Source organism: Stegastes partitus, unplaced genomic scaffold (assembly GCF_000690725.1).
Source record: "Stegastes partitus isolate 25-593 unplaced genomic scaffold, Stegastes_partitus-1.0.2 Scaffold8, whole genome shotgun sequence".
Lineage (NCBI taxonomy): Eukaryota > Metazoa > Chordata > Actinopteri > Pomacentridae > Stegastes > Stegastes partitus.
The window spans coordinates 738,870-756,497 of NW_007577739.1; the positions used below are offsets into that span (position 1 = coordinate 738,870).

Sequence of the window (17,628 nt, forward strand, 5' to 3'; positions counted from 1 at the left end):
ACTGTTGAAAAAGAAAAAGAAATCACTATATTTTTATAAGGCCAGCTATTTCTACTGTATGTTGAGCTCATGACTGGTGGGCTGACTTTATTTTTGTAATGCGTTTACATTTTTGATTCCTTATGGGTGTCTGATCTGAAATGTCTTCCTCACCTACCTGTAAAGTGTGTAGAGGGTAGTCAAGAAGCAACACAACCAGTCATGGTATTTTGGTGCTTACTGTGGTCCTGGCTTGCACTGTACTCCTACAGTGGTATAAATTTAGTGACTAGTTGCTGGAATTGCAACCATAGTTGTCTGTCTACATGCTTGTACATCATCTTTCTTTTTAATCTAGCAGTAAGTTATTTTACAGGACCCTAGTTAATTTGCTCCTAGCATTAGACGAGCTCATTGGAAACAAGAGTAGTTGACGACCATACAGCTTCTTTTCCTCAACATTGCACATAACACTTTAACTGCAGATATTGTAGCTACGACATGATCAGTTGCTTTGATGTCATCTACAGAGTTGTACATAATCATCGTTAGTGTTGGATTCACCATGACTCAGGGGGCTGTGGAGAGATGCCTCTCACAGAGTGATGTATAGCCGTTACATGTTCAAGGTAAATGTCCCTATTTTTAAAGTGCAGCCATTATCGTTTGTTTCGTCTAGAGTGGAAAAGACCTTATCAAGTTGTTGGCTAAATTGCAGGGGCCTTTGGTCTGAGCTGTATTTTAGACCAGCATCAGAAGAACCACTCATCAAGGGTAGCCAGTGCATCCAACAACTTAATGTACAGCCATTAAAACCAGCAAAAATGTAAACACAAATTATGTACAAATATTTTTTTTCAAATCATCTTCTCCTTCGTTTGTTGCTCGGAAACATTAGTCATGTTGAATCCTGCTTGTGACTTTTCTTGTGAACTGTACAAATATTTAATTAACTGAAAGTTTATCTAAGAGTAGAGTATTTTAATTATCCTCATCCAATATTAACTTTTGATCTCTTTGTGTAACTGCTCTCTAAGCCGTGCCTATGCTGTCTCTGCAGTATTCGACATATTCAATAACTACTGCTGTATATACATAATGTAAACTTAGTGAAACTATTTGACAGGAACTGCTTTTACATTACAAAAACTTTATGCTGCACAATCGCTGAAAAGTGCCTCCGTGTGCGTCAGTACAAATAACCTGATGCCTGACAATATGTAAATTGTTTGTATTAAATCCGGTGACATAAGTGTATCCTACACATGTATGTTTTAATAAAACATGTAAAATGTGATCTTTGTGTGTTTCATATTTGAATTTTCATTTTGAAATGTGACAAACACATAAAATGAATGAACTCAGGAGTAGAGAGGAAAATAAATCTTTATTATTTTTTTCACATTCACAACTTTTTACAAGCTTTAAAGCTCACTGTCACCGGAGATCCACTGCTCGGCCGATGCATCACTTGCTTGCGAACGCCATGATCTGCTCCTGCAGAGTGAGAAAGAAACACCGGCTTGAAAACTCTGTAACCTCTGAATCATGCTTAAAAGCCTCTTATAAGTGAGTGGCGCTGCAAACCTCTATACAAGACCTGTAAACCAGTGAACTCACAGCATTTAATATGGAAAAAATGTCACTTTTAACTTGGTGCCTCCATAGTGAAATGCCTTTACAACCCGTTACAGTTGTGTTGGTCTGAATCACTTAGTAGGGAATAAAGCCATTTCACATGAGTGGTCGGTAATAAAAGGGGTGTGAAAACACAAGCCAACACCACTGTCCGCTGCCCCAGGGCCAGCCATGCACCCCACCCACACACTTTTGGTAACACTAAATTTGGGGCTAAACTTAGATGCCATAGTAGTAGGTTCAGAACCCTGAAAATTATAGACACCGCTAAAAGTAAAGCTCCGTGTAATCAGAAAAAGAGGGCTGAGGGTGGGGTCACGGTGGGGGCGGGGCTTAGGCCTGACAGGTGGTTGATGCTATCTGAGCGACGGCCAGGTTGGCCGAGACGTGACGTTGCCGCTGAAGCTTACTTTTAGCGCTGGGAGCATGTTGGTGGCCTGCAGACCGAAGGTGCGTAGGAGAACCACGGGAGCAGCGTTGGTGGAATAAAGCCGCTTCATGAGGTCGATGGCAGCCATCATGGGCAGATTGTGTCGCTGACGTTCAGTTTCGTATTCTAAGAGGTGCTGAATCGCTCCTGCTCAGACAAACGACAAGTTAAAAAGCGGGAATGCGACTCAAGCCTCAATTCCTGTCATATGTTTTCTACATCAAGTCAATGCGCTGGTGCTATATTAGCTTCAGAACATTTAATAGAGCAAAAAAACAAACACTTCATCCCACAACAGGATTTTTCATTTTTTATGAAAAGCAACTTATATACAGTTCCTGGAAGAATGGACGAAAAAACATCAAATAAATGCTGCCGGAAAAGCTGATGCTTTATATAGTCCGGATCAACAGTGTGCGTTCTGAGCTGGGGCAATGGAAAAGAGCTTAGGGGAAACCACTGTGCTATGGTTGCAGCGTTTGTGTCTGTTTAAAGTTCTCACTGACCCAGGTCCTTCCCGTTAAAGGCTGCCTGGCTCAGGAGCTGCGTGAGGCAAGCCACATCCCCAAATCCCAGGTTGGCTCCCTGACCCGCCAGAGGATGGACACGGTGGGCCGCATCCCTGCAAAGGCAAACACATTGTCCGCTATCCAAACACATTCAGTACATGGTATGCTGTTTCGTGTACAGCACAAGGTCAAAACATCGTTCCTTTACATGTGAAGCAGAAGATTCGCTGGATTCAAAAGCCCTCTTGACATTTTTTTTGATTGGTATCTTCCTTTAAAAAAGCATCAACGTGGGGGCCATTGCTTTCAGTCACATCTATCCTCTTACCCAATGAGCGCCACTCTGTGCCTGATGTACTCGGATGCATGACCCATACCCAGCGGGAACATGACCCGGGTCTTTGGGCCGATCCCTGCCACGCTTGGAGGAAGCTGTCGAGGTGAACCTGCAGACGGCATGATGGCCGACAGGGCGCCGCGGAACAGCGAGCCAGCCGTCTCAATTAGCTCCGACTGGTTCTCATTACTCCACTGTCAGCGAGACAGACAAGAAGACAGACACGTTCACAGAGAATGAGAACCGGTCAGAAGAGAGAGAAAACAGACATTATCCTTTAGAGTGGACAAAGAAATTAGCTGACACAGGAGCAAAGCTGAACTCCAGGCCAGCGAAAGTGCCTTTTTTTCCCCTCCCTAACTAACTGGTTTGGCAGGGCCTCGAGAGCTGGCCTAATTAAAAGAAGATGCCGGCCAGGCTATGCAGTTGAATTAGCTCTGTTTGAAAAACATTCCATGCAGTAATGGTCGACACTGGGAGACCACAGGTTTAATTAGCAAACCAGGCCTGAAACCAAACGTGACTCAACCGTGGTGACCCCATCCATCAGCAGGCCCAGTAAAAATAGCCAGCTTGGGAAAAAGGAGTTTCTCCAAACATAAAAAATAGATAGGTATATCATTCCTGAAGTGAAATATTAGTATTGTGTGTAGTGTGGGCTAAACAATGAGCGTATTGTTTGTGTGAGTCAGTCAAAACAGCCCGACGTGTGAGTCACTCCATGGAGTCCCCCCGCCGCATACAGCACACAAATATAGAGCTGATGCAACGTCTTACTGACAGATGTGGAATCTGACTATACATACGGGATCAGCTGTTATGGTTACAGTGACACTTACGAAGGCAGAGTTGATTGCGTCAACAAAGCTCTCCTCGTCCAGCTCCAGCAGCCCCTCCGCGATCTGGTGGCTGGTTGACCACACCAGGGAGCTCTCTGTGTCCGACAGCTGCAGTGCACAGAGCGTGGACTTTAATGTCAGTTATGTCCGCGACAAACAGAAATACTGCGACATAGTTCAGATATATTACCGGTAGCATTGCAATGGGTCCTGTTGGGAGGAACCTCTGCCATGCGACATTGTTCTCCGTGGGCTGTTTGACACATAAATTGAACTGAATTACATCCGCTGACACTCTGTGTTATTGCATCACACAGCCATATTTCGATTACACACATATTCTGTCCTAAAAGGTGCTTCTGGGTGGGTTTACCCTCCGCACGGTGACACACGTGACGGTAAAATTGCTATCATAGTAAAAGCATTGAGTGAATTCCCTCAGAAACCTGCAATAAGGTTTGCCTAAATATGTAAGTCTGCAAATTATAAATACGCACACCATAATAAAGTGAGAGCAATTACACGGTTGTGATGAATGCGATGCTTACCTCCGATAGGTGCAGAACAGCCACCACAGCAGATTGGTCATAATTCCACTTTACTGTGGGAATCCCTAATTCCTGCCTCACCATCGAGTTCGGTCCGTCGGCGCCGATCTGAGAAAAAAACAGATGAGAAGCGGTAAAGAGCAAAAAAAAAAAAGGACAAAAGGACAGTTTGTGTGGCGGCGGAATTAGACTGACCAGCAGCTTGGTCTGAAGAGTCTCCCCGTTGGCCAACGTGACCTGCACCCATGGGATGGAGTCTGCTGCCTGGTGGGGCATGGGCCATGTGTACTTCACCACCTTGGACCTGTACTTAACTTGCACATTATCTGGCAAACGAGAAGGACATAGGATCGGTCACTACTGTACAAAGAAGAAAAGAAAAAAAAAAAAAGGCAGGAAAGGAAAAAAAAAAAGAAAAGCAGCAACTCGTGTGACTTTCTCACAACAAAGAAATCAATCTGGGTCCTGTGAATGTGTCATCTCACTAAATCAGTGCTTTGCTACTTTTCCCTTTAAAAAAAAAAAAAAAAAAAGAGGATGGTTTGCCTGCAGCCAAAGCAGTGGAAGATCTATAAACCACCTCATAAAACACCACTGGTTTCCCTCGCTGGCACATGCGAGCTGCCAAAGTTCACATTCGACAATCTCCTTAATGGTCTTTGGCCTGCCGCATCGCGCTCACTAATAGTGTTTATCTACACGCGCGCCACTCCACGCTCTGCGCATGCTGCCAGCTTGTTAGATTTTGCAACTGAAGCTGCCCCTCTTTCCTAAAATATCAGCAGCTGGACATCCTGAAACATGAAAGCAGCCTGAGCTATACGCTGGCTCACGCTGACTTGGACCGGGACCCGTCCACAGAACGGCTACTGGTGCTTTGCAGTGTCAAATATGGGTTTTTTTTTTCTGGTGATTGGAGAGCAGGGTTGCATTGAAAGCAGCTGGCGAGGAGTGCACTTTTTCATGTAGTGCATCTTGAGCATAACAACACCAAAATGAGAGGGAGAGAGAGAGGCGGACAAATGGGAGGCACATGAGGCGAAAACGTGCAGTGACCACACATCCGTTGTTTGGCGCAAAATGTTGAAAACTGTTTATAAATATGCCACTTTAACTGTCAGAGCACATAGCAGGGCCCGGTTTTATTTGTGAACCTCACACACAAAAAAAAAAAAAAAGTTGGTCTAATGTCAACAGCAATACACTGTCAGCGTATTTAGTGTCTTAAAAGGTGGCAAAGCCCAGGGAGCACATGGCAGCTTTAAATAGGTCACTGGACCATTTCACGTGTCCTCGGAGGGTGCCGGGCTCGCTGCGCTTCCCAAAATGTGAGGGTTTTTGATTGAAATTGCAGGAAAAACATGGATGGGTCCAAGAGCTTGTCTTTAAAAACAGTCACAGAGAGAGAGAGAGAGTACAAATAAACAAAACCTGGGGACAGGATGGAATAAAAGTGGCGGCATTAGCTGCCAGACTCGGAGCCCATTAGGCAGATGGAACAGAAATAAAAGCTACTGTGCGGGATTTCTTGTTTTCATCACTCGCTTACCAGACAGGCCTTCCAGCTGTTTGGTGATGGCGGCCACGATGATGTCGTTCTCCACGATGTACGCCATCTCGTCCTGCAGGTTCTCCTTATCGAACGTGATCAGGGCATCTGAGCAGGCGTCCCAAACCTAAATGACAGACTCATTACGCCTGCGGTCCACGAGTCTATCCTTAAATGCATCCCCCCCCTCCTTTCCCCCCCCATATATATATAGCTGGCCAGAGAAGTGCCGCTTCATTGAGCTGAACACATCAAAGCTGGTAGCTGCTGCTGGAGGTTGGCACGGCCTCGCGTGCACCAAACCCAGAGCGACGGGGGTCACCAGCGCCGCTCCGGACGGACTCCGGCTCAACGGAGGCCCAAGTGACACTTTGTGATGTGGATTTTTTAAACGTTTTTTCTCTCAAACATTTTCTGGGAAACACACAAAAAGGCATGTTTGTGAACATTACAGAGTGAGTCAATATTTACCTGCAACCAAAAGTGGCACAATGAGATATAGTTTTTGGGCTACTGTAATTCCAAGCCTTGAAAGCAGCGTTTCAGTTAAAACACGAGGGGGTGAGAAGTGTTTGCACAAGGTTAATCCTCTCCCGGGTTGTAGCTATGGTGACAGAACCCATCATTCTGCAGTAATATGCTGCTGCACTAGTTTTTTCCGACTTGCCATAAAGTAGGGGGATATACCCCACAAGAAACCACTAATGGCAGTGGGTTTGCAACTTGTGATAAGTGGTTGGGAAGAAAAGATTTACTGAGACCAGCCCAAAAATTGTTTTGGTTTTTGTTTAATGCAGGGTGAAATGATGCAGCTTTGGGGTAGAATGAGTTACTACTTTTTTTTTTTGTGTGTGCAAGATTTAAACAATCGACTTCCTCGCAGCTTTATAGAGAGAAATGTGGGAAAAAATGACGCCACGACGGCAAAAGCTGGGCTTGCCTTCTGTTTCGAGTCTAAACCTCAGTGCTTAGTGGACGTTTAAGGTGGAAGAGCATTTTATTGCGGGGAAAGAATGCTATTTAGAGCTGACCTGCAGTACATACTTTCCAGTGCTATGGCTGAGATGTATATGACTGAGATGCAATGGGCAAACAAGCCAAAACAGCGGTAGCAGAGTGAAGGTATAATGGGAGAGGTACACTACCATAATCACTGTAAGGCACTGCATGATGACATCTTAGGCCCAGAGAAAAACCCTGCGGTCGAGTGTTTGGTACACACCGACCACATCTTACAAGAGGGACCGAGCCTGCGCCCACAGCCGTAAAGCGGGTTCACTTTGCAGCAAACAACCGCTCTCCTAATCTTTCATCTTCTTCCCGTTGTTCACATGAATCTTCATAATTAAAAGACGGGGGGTAAGGAGTACCAATTTGAAAATGCCAAAATGATTTATTCCTCATAGAAAACATGGCTTTAATAAATAAAACTAGCGCGGTCAGGGAGCATCGCAGCACTTTGAACACGCAGGGGGACGGCCCTTTTTTTAAAAACGTACTCGGTGTTCTTTGGCATTTCGTGTGCCACAGCTTGCGCAGAGCTACTGAAAAAGCATAAATTGCACAAAGGAATGAACAAAATGCATGTTACACGAAACCGCCGTTTGCCATTTTAATGCGAACAATTACATACCCTATACATGATTATATGATACAGTATTGTGTTGCTTGTTCATTAAGCTGAATGACTGAGTAGAAGCTGAGTGTCACAGATTTTTCTCTCCACAAATTGTATGGTGCTTTGATTGATGGATGACAGAAATACATACAGTATGCCAGTAAATTAGAAAGTCTGGAGGACATATGAAGAAAAACGCTGCGAGCTGTGCAACAGGAGAATTTTGGGAGATACTCTGTGTTACAGAGAGTTCTAGTTCCAGATTTGTTCTTTTTTATCCTGAGCTGATACTTTTCGAACGTTCGAACACGGCAGTACAACGGCTGCCTTCATGTCCTTGTGCTGAACAGACGCAAAAAGAAGCAAAATGCAATCATGAGCTGAAAATCAACATACCTGCATCTTTTTATAGGGCTTGCACCTCATCTGTGAGATCTGCTCCCATGCTCCAATACCTGTGTGCACATTTGAACACAACTATTAGTTCAATTAAATAAAAAAAAAAACATGTCACTGGTTTACAAATCATCATGATTTTACTTTGGGAGCCAAAACATGAATTTTATCAACAGAAAAAAATGAAATAAATGCAAAAACTGCTGCAGAGCAGGAGAACAAACAACACGGTCCCAATGTAGTAATATGGACGTGTTTGTCTCCATTAAAAACAACATGTGGTAAACTTGACAGTGAAGCCTACAGGAAAATGTCCATCACTGTTGGCTTCAGAATGTGTTCATATTTGAAAATAATGAAGGCAAAAGGGGCTGCAGGGTGGATCAGTGGTTAGTACCGTCGCCTCACAGCTAGAATATAGATATGGAACTTATCTAGATTGTTTTCTCCTGACTAGATCCTTGCTTGTGTTCTATCTGCTCTCAGATGTACGTTGCTTTGGATAAACGCGTCTCCTAAATGAAATTGTAGAAGTTTGCCGGTTCGTGTCTTGGTGAGGACGTCCGGGATCTTTCTGCGTGGAGTCTCCATGTTCTCCCCGTGCAGTGTGGGTTCTCTCTGGGTTCTCCGGCTTCCTCCCACAGTCCAGAAACATGTTGAGGTTAATTGGTGATTCTAAATTGTCTGTAGCCCTGTGATAGACTGGTTACCTGTCCAGGTGAACCTGCCTTCACCCTGAGTAGCTGGGATAGACTCCAGCCCCTAGTGACTGTAGTGAGGATTAAGTGGTGTAGAGATGATGGATGGATGAAAGCAAAAGCTGTTTGAAGTCATTTTGTGTCGGGGAAATTCACAGGACACACGTTTCACAAAACTGGCCTTTTCAGGCTGAGAAATGCAGTTTAAGAGGACAAAAAACAGCAACACTAGCTTTTTTTTAAAGTCAGTATTTAAAAGAAAAAAAATCCAACAACTACTCACACTGACATGTTTAGAAGCTAGAATATTTGGGGGGAATTTTTGCTAAAAATATTTCTTCAAGGAAGGATAAAAAATAAATCCACAATCTAACAAACCAAAAGATAAACTTGACAGAGAAATTATGACATTATAGTAAACACACTAAAAATCAGTCATTGATCTCTCTCAGGTGCTTTAATGCAGCAGCTACAGTGCGCTGAGTGGTTGGGGGCAATATCTAATCTACGTATCTTAGATATTATTTTAATAAAGCAATATAAACCCTCATGCAAAGTTACTGCAAAAGATATATGTTCCTCAAATTTTTAGAGATAAGCCGGTAATGCTATGAACGTGATCCAAAGTCTCTGTGCACTTTTTTCATGGGTGTAGGGATTAAGTTGTTACCAGCCTTGGAAATTATTAGTTTTTCTTAATATTAGTATCTATTGTTGTGTGTTTTTTTTTTTTTTTATTTCTAAACCTGATCACCAATAAAATAAATGTGCCACTCAGGCTCTGATGCCTCTTTCTATTTGCAGCCACCACTCTGAGGTCTGATGCAACGTTCCATCAACGCTGAAGAACAAATGTGTGAAAGTTCTATTTTAATTAAACAATTTAATTTAATAGCCAAGCACAATGTTCCGCGTTCACCTCTTCGCACTGAAAAACTTCACTCTTGACCTTAAAATGCCAAACGTAAAGTCTGACAAAGTGTTTGACACTTTAAAGCCAATAAACGGTTCACAGCACAAGGAAGCTGTGGGAAGGAGTTCTTATGAGATGTTAATGAAAGTTTTATGCTCTCTGTCCCTGAATGGCACTTGCAAAAAGATCATTGTTACAACACATATTATCTTTGTGTATTGGACTGTGTGATCTCCCGGGCAGACATAATAGCTGCTGTTGACGTAGAGCTGAATTAGGATGAATTTATGTGTCCGACAACCAAAGTAATTTAGCCTGATGATTATTTTATGTCTGTAATTCCACGCAGCAACAAACTGCACCAGTCTGGACTCACGGTCATGTTGTGCTGTTTTTAATGGATTCTAGACCCGAAGGGGTAATTTAGAGCAAAGAGCAAGTTTAAAAGACGAGTCCATCTCCAGCTGAAATTACACAGTGTCAAATCCCCGACTGTCCCTTTCCCTGACTTTTGACATTTTGCAGAGAGATACTTAGCTGCAGTTTGGGCTGTAGCGAAATTCCCATCCTTATCATTACTAAAACAAAAAGCAGCGTCAGGATAAACTCCAAGCGACCTGTCACACGAGGAGCAAGGTCAGATATGATCCCTGCTAAGCTCGGGTGACTGGGCAGTGTCTGATCCCTGGCTTACCCCGTGGAAGCCACTTAATAGTCGGGCAGCACAAACTTATCACAGAGAGGAAGCAATCTCAAGATCACAGTGTTTAAATTCTTCCGATGCAAACATTAAAAAACCATCTGATAAAGCTGACTGTGTGTGTGTCAGGTTGTAAGTATATACTGTACCGCTGAGGAGCGTGGCAGAGCCCGGACTGATGGAGCTCACTCTGGTGCTGTAGGCATCCGGCACCTTGTCCATCACTTTCTTCTTTCCAGCTTCAAGCAGCAGAATTTTCTTACCCGTCAAATTAGGATCCATGCCTATGAGAAGTAAATATTGTAGAAAAATGACAAGTACAGTGAAATACATGGGCACGATTGTTTAATTCAAACACCTGACAACATGTTTTTTGTCTACTACACCACATCTGATAGTATTTGTTTTAGTGTGACATGTTTCTGTGACCGTCTACAAGTGGGCAAGCTAGACAGGATGACTATTGCTACACTGATTTATGACATCATTTTACATTTTGAGCATAATCTCTAGGTCACACACCAAGATGAGGTCTGAGGGGGCAGCACTCACCTAGAGAACATGCCATTGCAGATCCAACCATCCCTCCCCCGGATATTATCACATCATAAACCTCATTCTTGCCAGAGTCGCCCTCATGTTGTGCACATACTAATCCTCGCCTGATGATTTTTACAGCAGACCAATGCTTTTCTGTATTAAAACACCGGCCAAGTCCGTTTAAGGCCAGCGGCGCCTTTGTGAGCTTGTGCATCATTCTGCCTTCGGTCTGTCTTCACACGAGACGAAACCACCGCGTTGATCAGAAGAAAGCAGCCCAGCTCCGGAGTGTGAACACTTTCATATAATAATCAGACGGACGTTTCCCCTTGAATGTGTCCTATGAGGTGCAGCTGTGTCCCTGCTGTAATCCTGCCATGTTGTGTTGACTAACGCTCCAGACGAAGTACTTCCGGGTTCCTGTCCAATCACAGGAAGGCACACTGAGCTGCCGGCGGTGCCGCTTCTGTCCACCAACAGTGCTAATGCTGCCGAAACGGAGGACCGACTGCCTTTAAAACATGTTTACTTCGCTCCATCCTTACTAGAAAGAACTTTATAGTTACACCAGCTCAACAAATAGGCTGTAGTGTGTCTGCTGAGGGTTTAAAGGACGCTTCGACGCCGAGATATACTTCCTGAAAGTCGTCTGTTCCCAGGTTGGCAGCGAATTATTACTTTACAGATTAATTTCGTTGATTGTATTTGCTGATTATGTGAATTTAAGCAGCAGAGGATTGAAGGAAAGTTTGTGTGTAAGTGTATAAAAGTAAAGAAACGTCGCTTAGCTGAACGTAAAGTGGATTTTAGCTAAACGTTATGTGGAGAGAGCCGCGGTTGCCATAGTAACGTGTTTACACAGTTCACACACTGGAGGAGGAGACTGTAAGTTCATACGAGTACAGGTTTATATTAGACAGCCTTAGGACTCACTGTTTGGTCATATTATTGGTTGATTGTTTGTTTTTCTTCTTTTAATTTATCATTAATTTACCATTATTGTAAAATGAAATAAAAAAAAGTCAACTAATTCAGTTTTCCAGGCCCATTGAGACGTTTTCAAACAGCGCATGTCAGAATAAATACCCTAAAAACCCCCAGGATATTCAGTGTATGGTGATTTATAGATCAGTTCAATTCATTGGTACACAAAGATGAAGCCATTGCAAATTATATTATAGAGAGAAACCCAACAAATCCAAAAAAATCCTTTTAAAGTTAGCTTTTTAGCAACAGTATTAAAAAATAATAATAACTCCCCTTTAACCTGAAGTAACCACCGGCAGATCTAGGCTCAGGGATGGTGGTCATCAAGGGTAAGAGATAGGGATTGCAGGTAAAAATCAGTCAAACACAACAAACAACAAACTGCAGGGAGGCTGGTGAAGCCAGATCAGAAATGTGTAGCTCCAGCGCCAGAGATGCCTGCAGAGAGGACAAAACACAAACTGGAGAAGAGAGAAGAACACAAGTTGTATTGGTGGCATATAAATAGATGGAGAGTGAAGGAAAGGAGAGTAGAGGACAGCTGCATCATGGGAAGTTTCCCGGCAGCCTTGCTCTGTAGCAGCATAACTATGGGAGGGTAAGCCCTAAGTAATAGCTTTATCAAAAAGGAAAGTTTTTAAGCCGAGAAGTAGAGAGAGCTTCTGCCTCTTGAACTTAAACTGGGAGTTGGGTCCTCAGGAGAGGAGCCTGATGGATGAATGCTTTTGCCTCCAATTCTACTTTTGAAAACTCTATGAACTACAAGTAAGCCTAAAAGTCATTGATTATATATGTATGTTGTATTATTTTCTTGCATAATGGTTTGGTCTACAAAAGGAAAGATTAGATTAAAAAATGTCCATCTTTAACTTTACTCTCTCTTGTTTTATTTAACTACAGGTCATGCCAAATGCAAAATGCCAAAGCCGGAGGCCTTGCTGGAAGACCGACTCCGATCAGAGCTAATGCTCAAGCAGCACCTCAAGGCTCTGAGAAAAACCCTCAGACAGCAGCTGCAGGAGACACAGAGGAGACAGACAGAGGAGCTGGAGAAGAGGATCCATCAGGATGCTCTCCTGTCAGCAGATGTAGACAGAGAGTCTCATGATAGAAAAGAACAGAACCATCAGACCAAGTATGTTTCCTGAAGTGACTTTTATGATGTGTTCTAATTCTAAATGATCGATTCTAAAGAGGTTTTCTATTTTGCAGATATGTAGGAATGAGGCCTCCCACCTCCCACAGTCCCAAACAGTCAGAGAGGCCAAACACGTCTTCTCCAGCCTGGGTATCTTCAACAAACTGGAAGAATTGTTCTGTCAGGGCTCAAGAGTGTGAGCGGTTAGTTTTAACTAAGACAACACAGCTAAGCAAAGAGGAAGAGGCCGAGGCTGAGTGTCAGAAGAAGTTCTGTGCCCTCCCTGTCCCCACCAATGTCGTTCAGCCCATCTACCAGGAGATGATGGAGCTGAGAGAGAAGGAGAGGAAACAAGGCCATGAGCAGAGGAGGCAATTCCTGCTGTCCATTCAAAAACCTTTCAGCTTCCAGGAGAGAGAAAAGGAGAAAAGGGAGAAGCTGGTAGCAATGTTAAACCAAGATTCACAGAAAGACAGTGTTACTGCTGTTAGAAAACCTCCTACCAAAGACAAAAAGGACTCGCCAGACTCTAAGCTGAAAGGTGGGTTTTCTTTTCTGACGACTCGTGGTTTGGTATACTAGATTAAATTAATATGAATATACAGATCATATAGATCATTTGTTCTTCATGTTTTTGGCTTGTGACACTTTGCAGCCATGCAAAGCCTACCCATGACCCTTTGCTGTAAGCTGGATATGTCAGTAGGTTGTGAACAGTTCACCTGGAGAGTGATGTGTACAAAGAGGCCTGGAGAGGTGAAACTCTGCAGGATTGAAGTGTGAAGGCAGACACACTGAGCATGAACCCTCGACATTAATATTAGACAATGTAAGGGAGATCTGTTCTTACATTAGTTATGTGGTCTAGCATTCATGAAGTTCATAGTTAGATTTGGTTTGATAGGGTAATGTTTGCATTTCAGTTATAAAACAAAGGAAAATGATGAACCAGACCAAAACTTTGTGGTTATGTTTACAATTATGAATATATTATAATAGACAGTTAATTAATTTACATTATTTTTGAAGCACAAATTGAAAAAACTTACTGTGTCTAAGTTTTGTTTGTCTTTAGAAATAGTTAACTGGGTCACGATTGAATCACTTTTCAACAGCCGCTGCTCTGTTTACACTGTTTATACTGCACACCGATCTGATGCATGTGTACAGGAGCTTTAATACAGTTTACACAGTGACACGACTACAATCTTCTGTCTTATCTCCCTGTAACTCTGTGTAGACCAGGAGGAAGACTGCAGGAAAGTCCACACTCAGACAACGCTCCGGCAGGAGAACCCCACTCCGACTGGCATGCCAAAACTACGCACTGCTGAGCGCACCAGGAAAGAAAAGCTGGGATTCCTGGACGAGAAGCCGAGCTTCCAGCCAAAAATCATCCATCAGGTCCCCGACTTCAACAGGCTGCACAAGGCCTTGCAGACAGAGGCGCTGAGGAAGACGCAGAGTAAAGACATGACCAAGTGTCAGCCCTTCAACCTCAGGACGTCAGCGCTCCCTGCAAGGCAAAGCAGGACGAGCCCGGAAAAGTCACAGGTAGACGATGTTCTTTACTAGAGACCTGTTGTTTTGTTCACTAAGAGAAATGGAAATCTGTTCTTTGGTTTTTACTACTTCTGTTGCTGTTAATCATGTCAGTGCAGTTTGATTTTAGATGCTTGTCACATTATGAGCTTATTTTAGTTTAGTTTCATTGATTACTTAATGTGCAATTTATTAATAAAATCCGAGTTTTTTCACAATCAGCAGGTTTCTTAGAAGCAGAATGACTTTCTCAAAAATATCCCATTAAATAGAAATTGTATTATACATACTATCTTTTACAATAAATGTAAAGATAATGCTTGTCTTTGAAGAGCCGGTGCTTCTGTCGGGACTCCAACGCACCAGGCGCAGATGGTTTCATGTTATAGTTTTGCAGCACTTTTTTTTTTGAAGTCTCTCACACCTTTTCTGCTTGATGGATGGTTCGAGACATATCCACCCACCTTTTTATCGAGTCAGTACCCTTCTTCCTCCTTTTCCAAGGAGCACTGCAAGCCTTTAGTGTTCTATATGTTATAGCGATTACCGGAAATCTTTGCTGAAAAAGATCCGTATCAACAATGGTTTCAGCATGTAGAGTGACTTACCAAACAGGAACACATGTTTATCCCACAGTTCCTGCCAGCTCCACCATGCAGCATATTCCTGTGGTCCCACAACACTCAGATGTGTTTATTTCATAAAATATGACAAAGGAATTTGACCAGGTCACGTTTTACTGCCCTGTCAGTGTCTTTGGGAGTAATTTGTTTGAAAAGATTTATCTGTATGGTTGAAGCTCTTGTATGCCTTATGTGTTATTTTTTCGAGGTCGTTCATACCAGTCCCCTCAGTTGTGGAATCGGGATGCTATTTAAAACATGCACATTAGGCCATCTTCAAAGAGGGAATATTCCCCTCCTTTAAACGCTCATATTTCAAACTTTCTCCACCTCCCTAATTTACGAAATTTAACTCAAATTCCATTTTTACAGCGCCGCATCTACAGTCGTGTCATGTTTGTTCACTTTTTTATCCCTGAGCTCAAGCAGCAAAATCTTTATAATGAGACCAAGCGTGTATTTCACAACAACATCCCTGTATATGGTCATCGAAATTTGTCTGAGTGAATGATTCACACGAGAGCATTAAAGAGTAAGAATAATTACAGATGCAATTAGGTAAGAATGACGGCAATCTACACTAATCCAAAAAGGCAGAAAGAACTTTATGATCAGTGAAATTTTCTTCCTGTCTTCCCTTCATGTATCTTGGGACCCAGCCCAGAATTATCCAATTGCCAGAGTTCTGCTTATTGGAACTTGTCTGACATTTTTTGGGCAGATTCTTGTGATTTAACTAATGCTATTTGTGACTGTATTTAGCTGAAGATGGGAACTGTACACATGCAACAGCTACAATATTTACAGACTAATGTTGTAATGTCATAACTGTACACAATTACCCTCTAGTTTAGGAAAGTATTGGGAAACTTACACGTGCACTGCGTATTTTTTCTTAAAAACAAATATTTAAAAACTTGATGAAAGGTCCTTAAAGCTATCAGTATTTTATCAACAATCTTTTTCATTGATTGTTCACACAGAAATTGTTGCTACACATGAAAACTAAAATGTGCTTTTTAGAAAGAGAGATTGCAAAAAGAAAGAAAACCTTTATAACTAAGCAGCTTTTAACTAAACATCTAGTGCTTTTCCACACAATGTAAACATTTATTGATAGTTGGCGTTGGTCTTTAGTTCTCTTATAGTTCTTCCAATGACTGAGACTAAAATATTTAATCATCTGTTCTTGGGCTCGGTGGTGAGCACCGTCGCCTCACAGCTAGAAGGTCGCCGGTTCATGGACAGCCGGGATCTTTCTGCGTGGAGTTTGCATGTTGTCTCCGGGTTCTCCAGCTTCCTCCCACACAGTCCATTACAAATTTGATGCAAATGTGGCAAAACTACACATTTAGTTTTGATTGCAGCCGATAAAAGTGTGATCCGTATGTTTTTTTCTCCCAATCTACAGGCACCAAAAAAGAGTAATCTCAGCAGAAGCAAGTCACTCGGGGCCTTATTGTCCACTGACACACTTCCTACATTCATCACAGACGCTGCGAGGAAGCGCTGCACGGCCATCAGGTGAGCTGGATTATTTTAGCATGACTTTAGAACTACTGACAGTAAGATTTACCTCTGTATAGTTTCCACACACTAAACAGCAGGTTATTTTTTATCTTAACAGAAAATCAATGGAGTTGAGGGACAGTAAGAATCAAGAGAGCGCAGACTGGATGAGGAACCATCAAATGAGATCCCAAGCCATGAAGAAGACGGTAGCCCTCCATGCAAAGCTGCTGGACCCACACAGCAGCTTAAAAGAAGTGTTTTATGAAAACCTCCAGCACCATCGGTGAGCTCTGGCCAAGCGAGGCTGTTGATTCTGCAGTTTTGCAACCTCACATCACAACAACCACACGTGCCTGCCACAGCAGCTAAAACTATAATCTTCTCTTACATGAAGGGAGGCTGATCAACAAAGGATGAGAGAGTACATGAGAGAATTACGGGACATGAAGGCAAGAGTTAGTGAACGCCCTTATTTGTTTGAGCAGGTGAAACAGGTAAATGACATAAAGCTGGAGCATTACTACACGCTGTGAATGACCTCCACCTGCTTAACTGTGAGTTTTTACCGGCAGAGAAATGCGAGGGCCCGTGCGGAGCAGACGTACAGGAGCAAGCTGTTGAGCGCTGGGGTGAAGGAGCAATTTGTTGAAGAAAATGGAAAAGCTCTCAGACCTGAGGATGACACAGACGTGAGCGACCACAGCACCGAAAATGACATTCACAGCAGGTATGCAGAGGGAGAATTTATAGCAAGTTTTGTTCATCCACTGTGTAATACCACTGTGTCCGGTAAAATTATGAATAGCACAGCTGCTGGAGAGCCAAGGACTTCATGTGGTTTGGTCATATTACATTACATAATTTTCTGAGCTTGCTCTGCTGTCTTTAGCGAAGAAAAGACAAATACTGTAGCCAAGTAAAAGTTCGATGTAATTACAATATAGCCATTTTCTATCCCAACATGTCTGATTTAGGGAAGAAAATGTAGACGACGGGGAGAAAATTGAAGATGTGGAAGAGAAGAGCGTGAAGTCCAAAGGGGAAGAAATGCCATGATCAAAAAGGTTCAGGCGGCACTGAGTTTTTTGCGGCCTCTCCGCTAGAAAACAACACTGTCTTTAAAAATGATTCA

General features: G+C 42.8%; 2 protein-coding genes across 2 annotated transcripts; one reads left to right on the forward strand and one right to left on the reverse strand.

Annotated features, from left to right (window-relative positions):
• Window positions 1-1,347: 1,347 nt before the first annotated feature.
• On the reverse strand, window positions 1,348-11,054 carry coq6 (coenzyme Q6 monooxygenase). The gene is made up of 12 exons (XM_008283197.1): window positions 10,707-11,054; window positions 10,304-10,438; window positions 7,844-7,902; window positions 5,830-5,956; window positions 4,476-4,606; window positions 4,281-4,388; window positions 3,923-3,985; window positions 3,733-3,840; window positions 2,885-3,087; window positions 2,554-2,669; window positions 2,028-2,194; window positions 1,348-1,476 (listed from the first exon to the last, which is right to left on the reverse strand). The coding sequence occupies exons 1-12, from the start codon at window positions 10,909-10,911 to the stop codon at window positions 1,447-1,449; spliced, it is 1,452 nt and encodes a 483-aa protein (XP_008281419.1). The 5' UTR covers window positions 10,912-11,054; the 3' UTR covers window positions 1,348-1,446.
• Window positions 11,055-11,994: 940 nt separating this feature from the next.
• On the forward strand, window positions 11,995-17,628 carry fam161b (FAM161 centrosomal protein B). The gene is made up of 9 exons (XM_008284143.1): window positions 11,995-12,010; window positions 12,582-12,816; window positions 12,894-13,360; window positions 14,060-14,373; window positions 16,396-16,508; window positions 16,612-16,779; window positions 16,891-16,990; window positions 17,069-17,223; window positions 17,471-17,628. The coding sequence occupies exons 1-9, from the start codon at window positions 11,995-11,997 to the stop codon at window positions 17,550-17,552; spliced, it is 1,650 nt and encodes a 549-aa protein (XP_008282365.1). The 3' UTR covers window positions 17,553-17,628.

Excerpts from the sequence above, each read along its gene's own strand:
- coq6 (XM_008283197.1), bottom strand. The coding sequence starts at position 10,911 with ATGATGCACAAGCTCACAAAGGCGCCGCTGGCCTTAAACGGACTTGGC. Across the intron at positions 10,439-10,706 it reads TGCAATGGCATGTTCTCTAG|GCATGGATCCTAATTTGACG; the intron begins GTGAGTGCTGCC and ends TACTTCTCATAG. Across the intron at positions 1,477-2,027 it reads ACATGCTCCCAGCGCTAAAA|GAGCAGATCATGGCGTTCGC; the intron begins GTAAGCTTCAGC and ends CTCACTCTGCAG.
- fam161b (XM_008284143.1), top strand. Across the intron at positions 16,509-16,611 it reads AAGCGCTGCACGGCCATCAG|AAAATCAATGGAGTTGAGGG; the intron begins GTGAGCTGGATT and ends TTATCTTAACAG. Across the intron at positions 16,780-16,890 it reads GAAAACCTCCAGCACCATCG|GGAGGCTGATCAACAAAGGA; the intron begins GTGAGCTCTGGC and ends TCTTACATGAAG.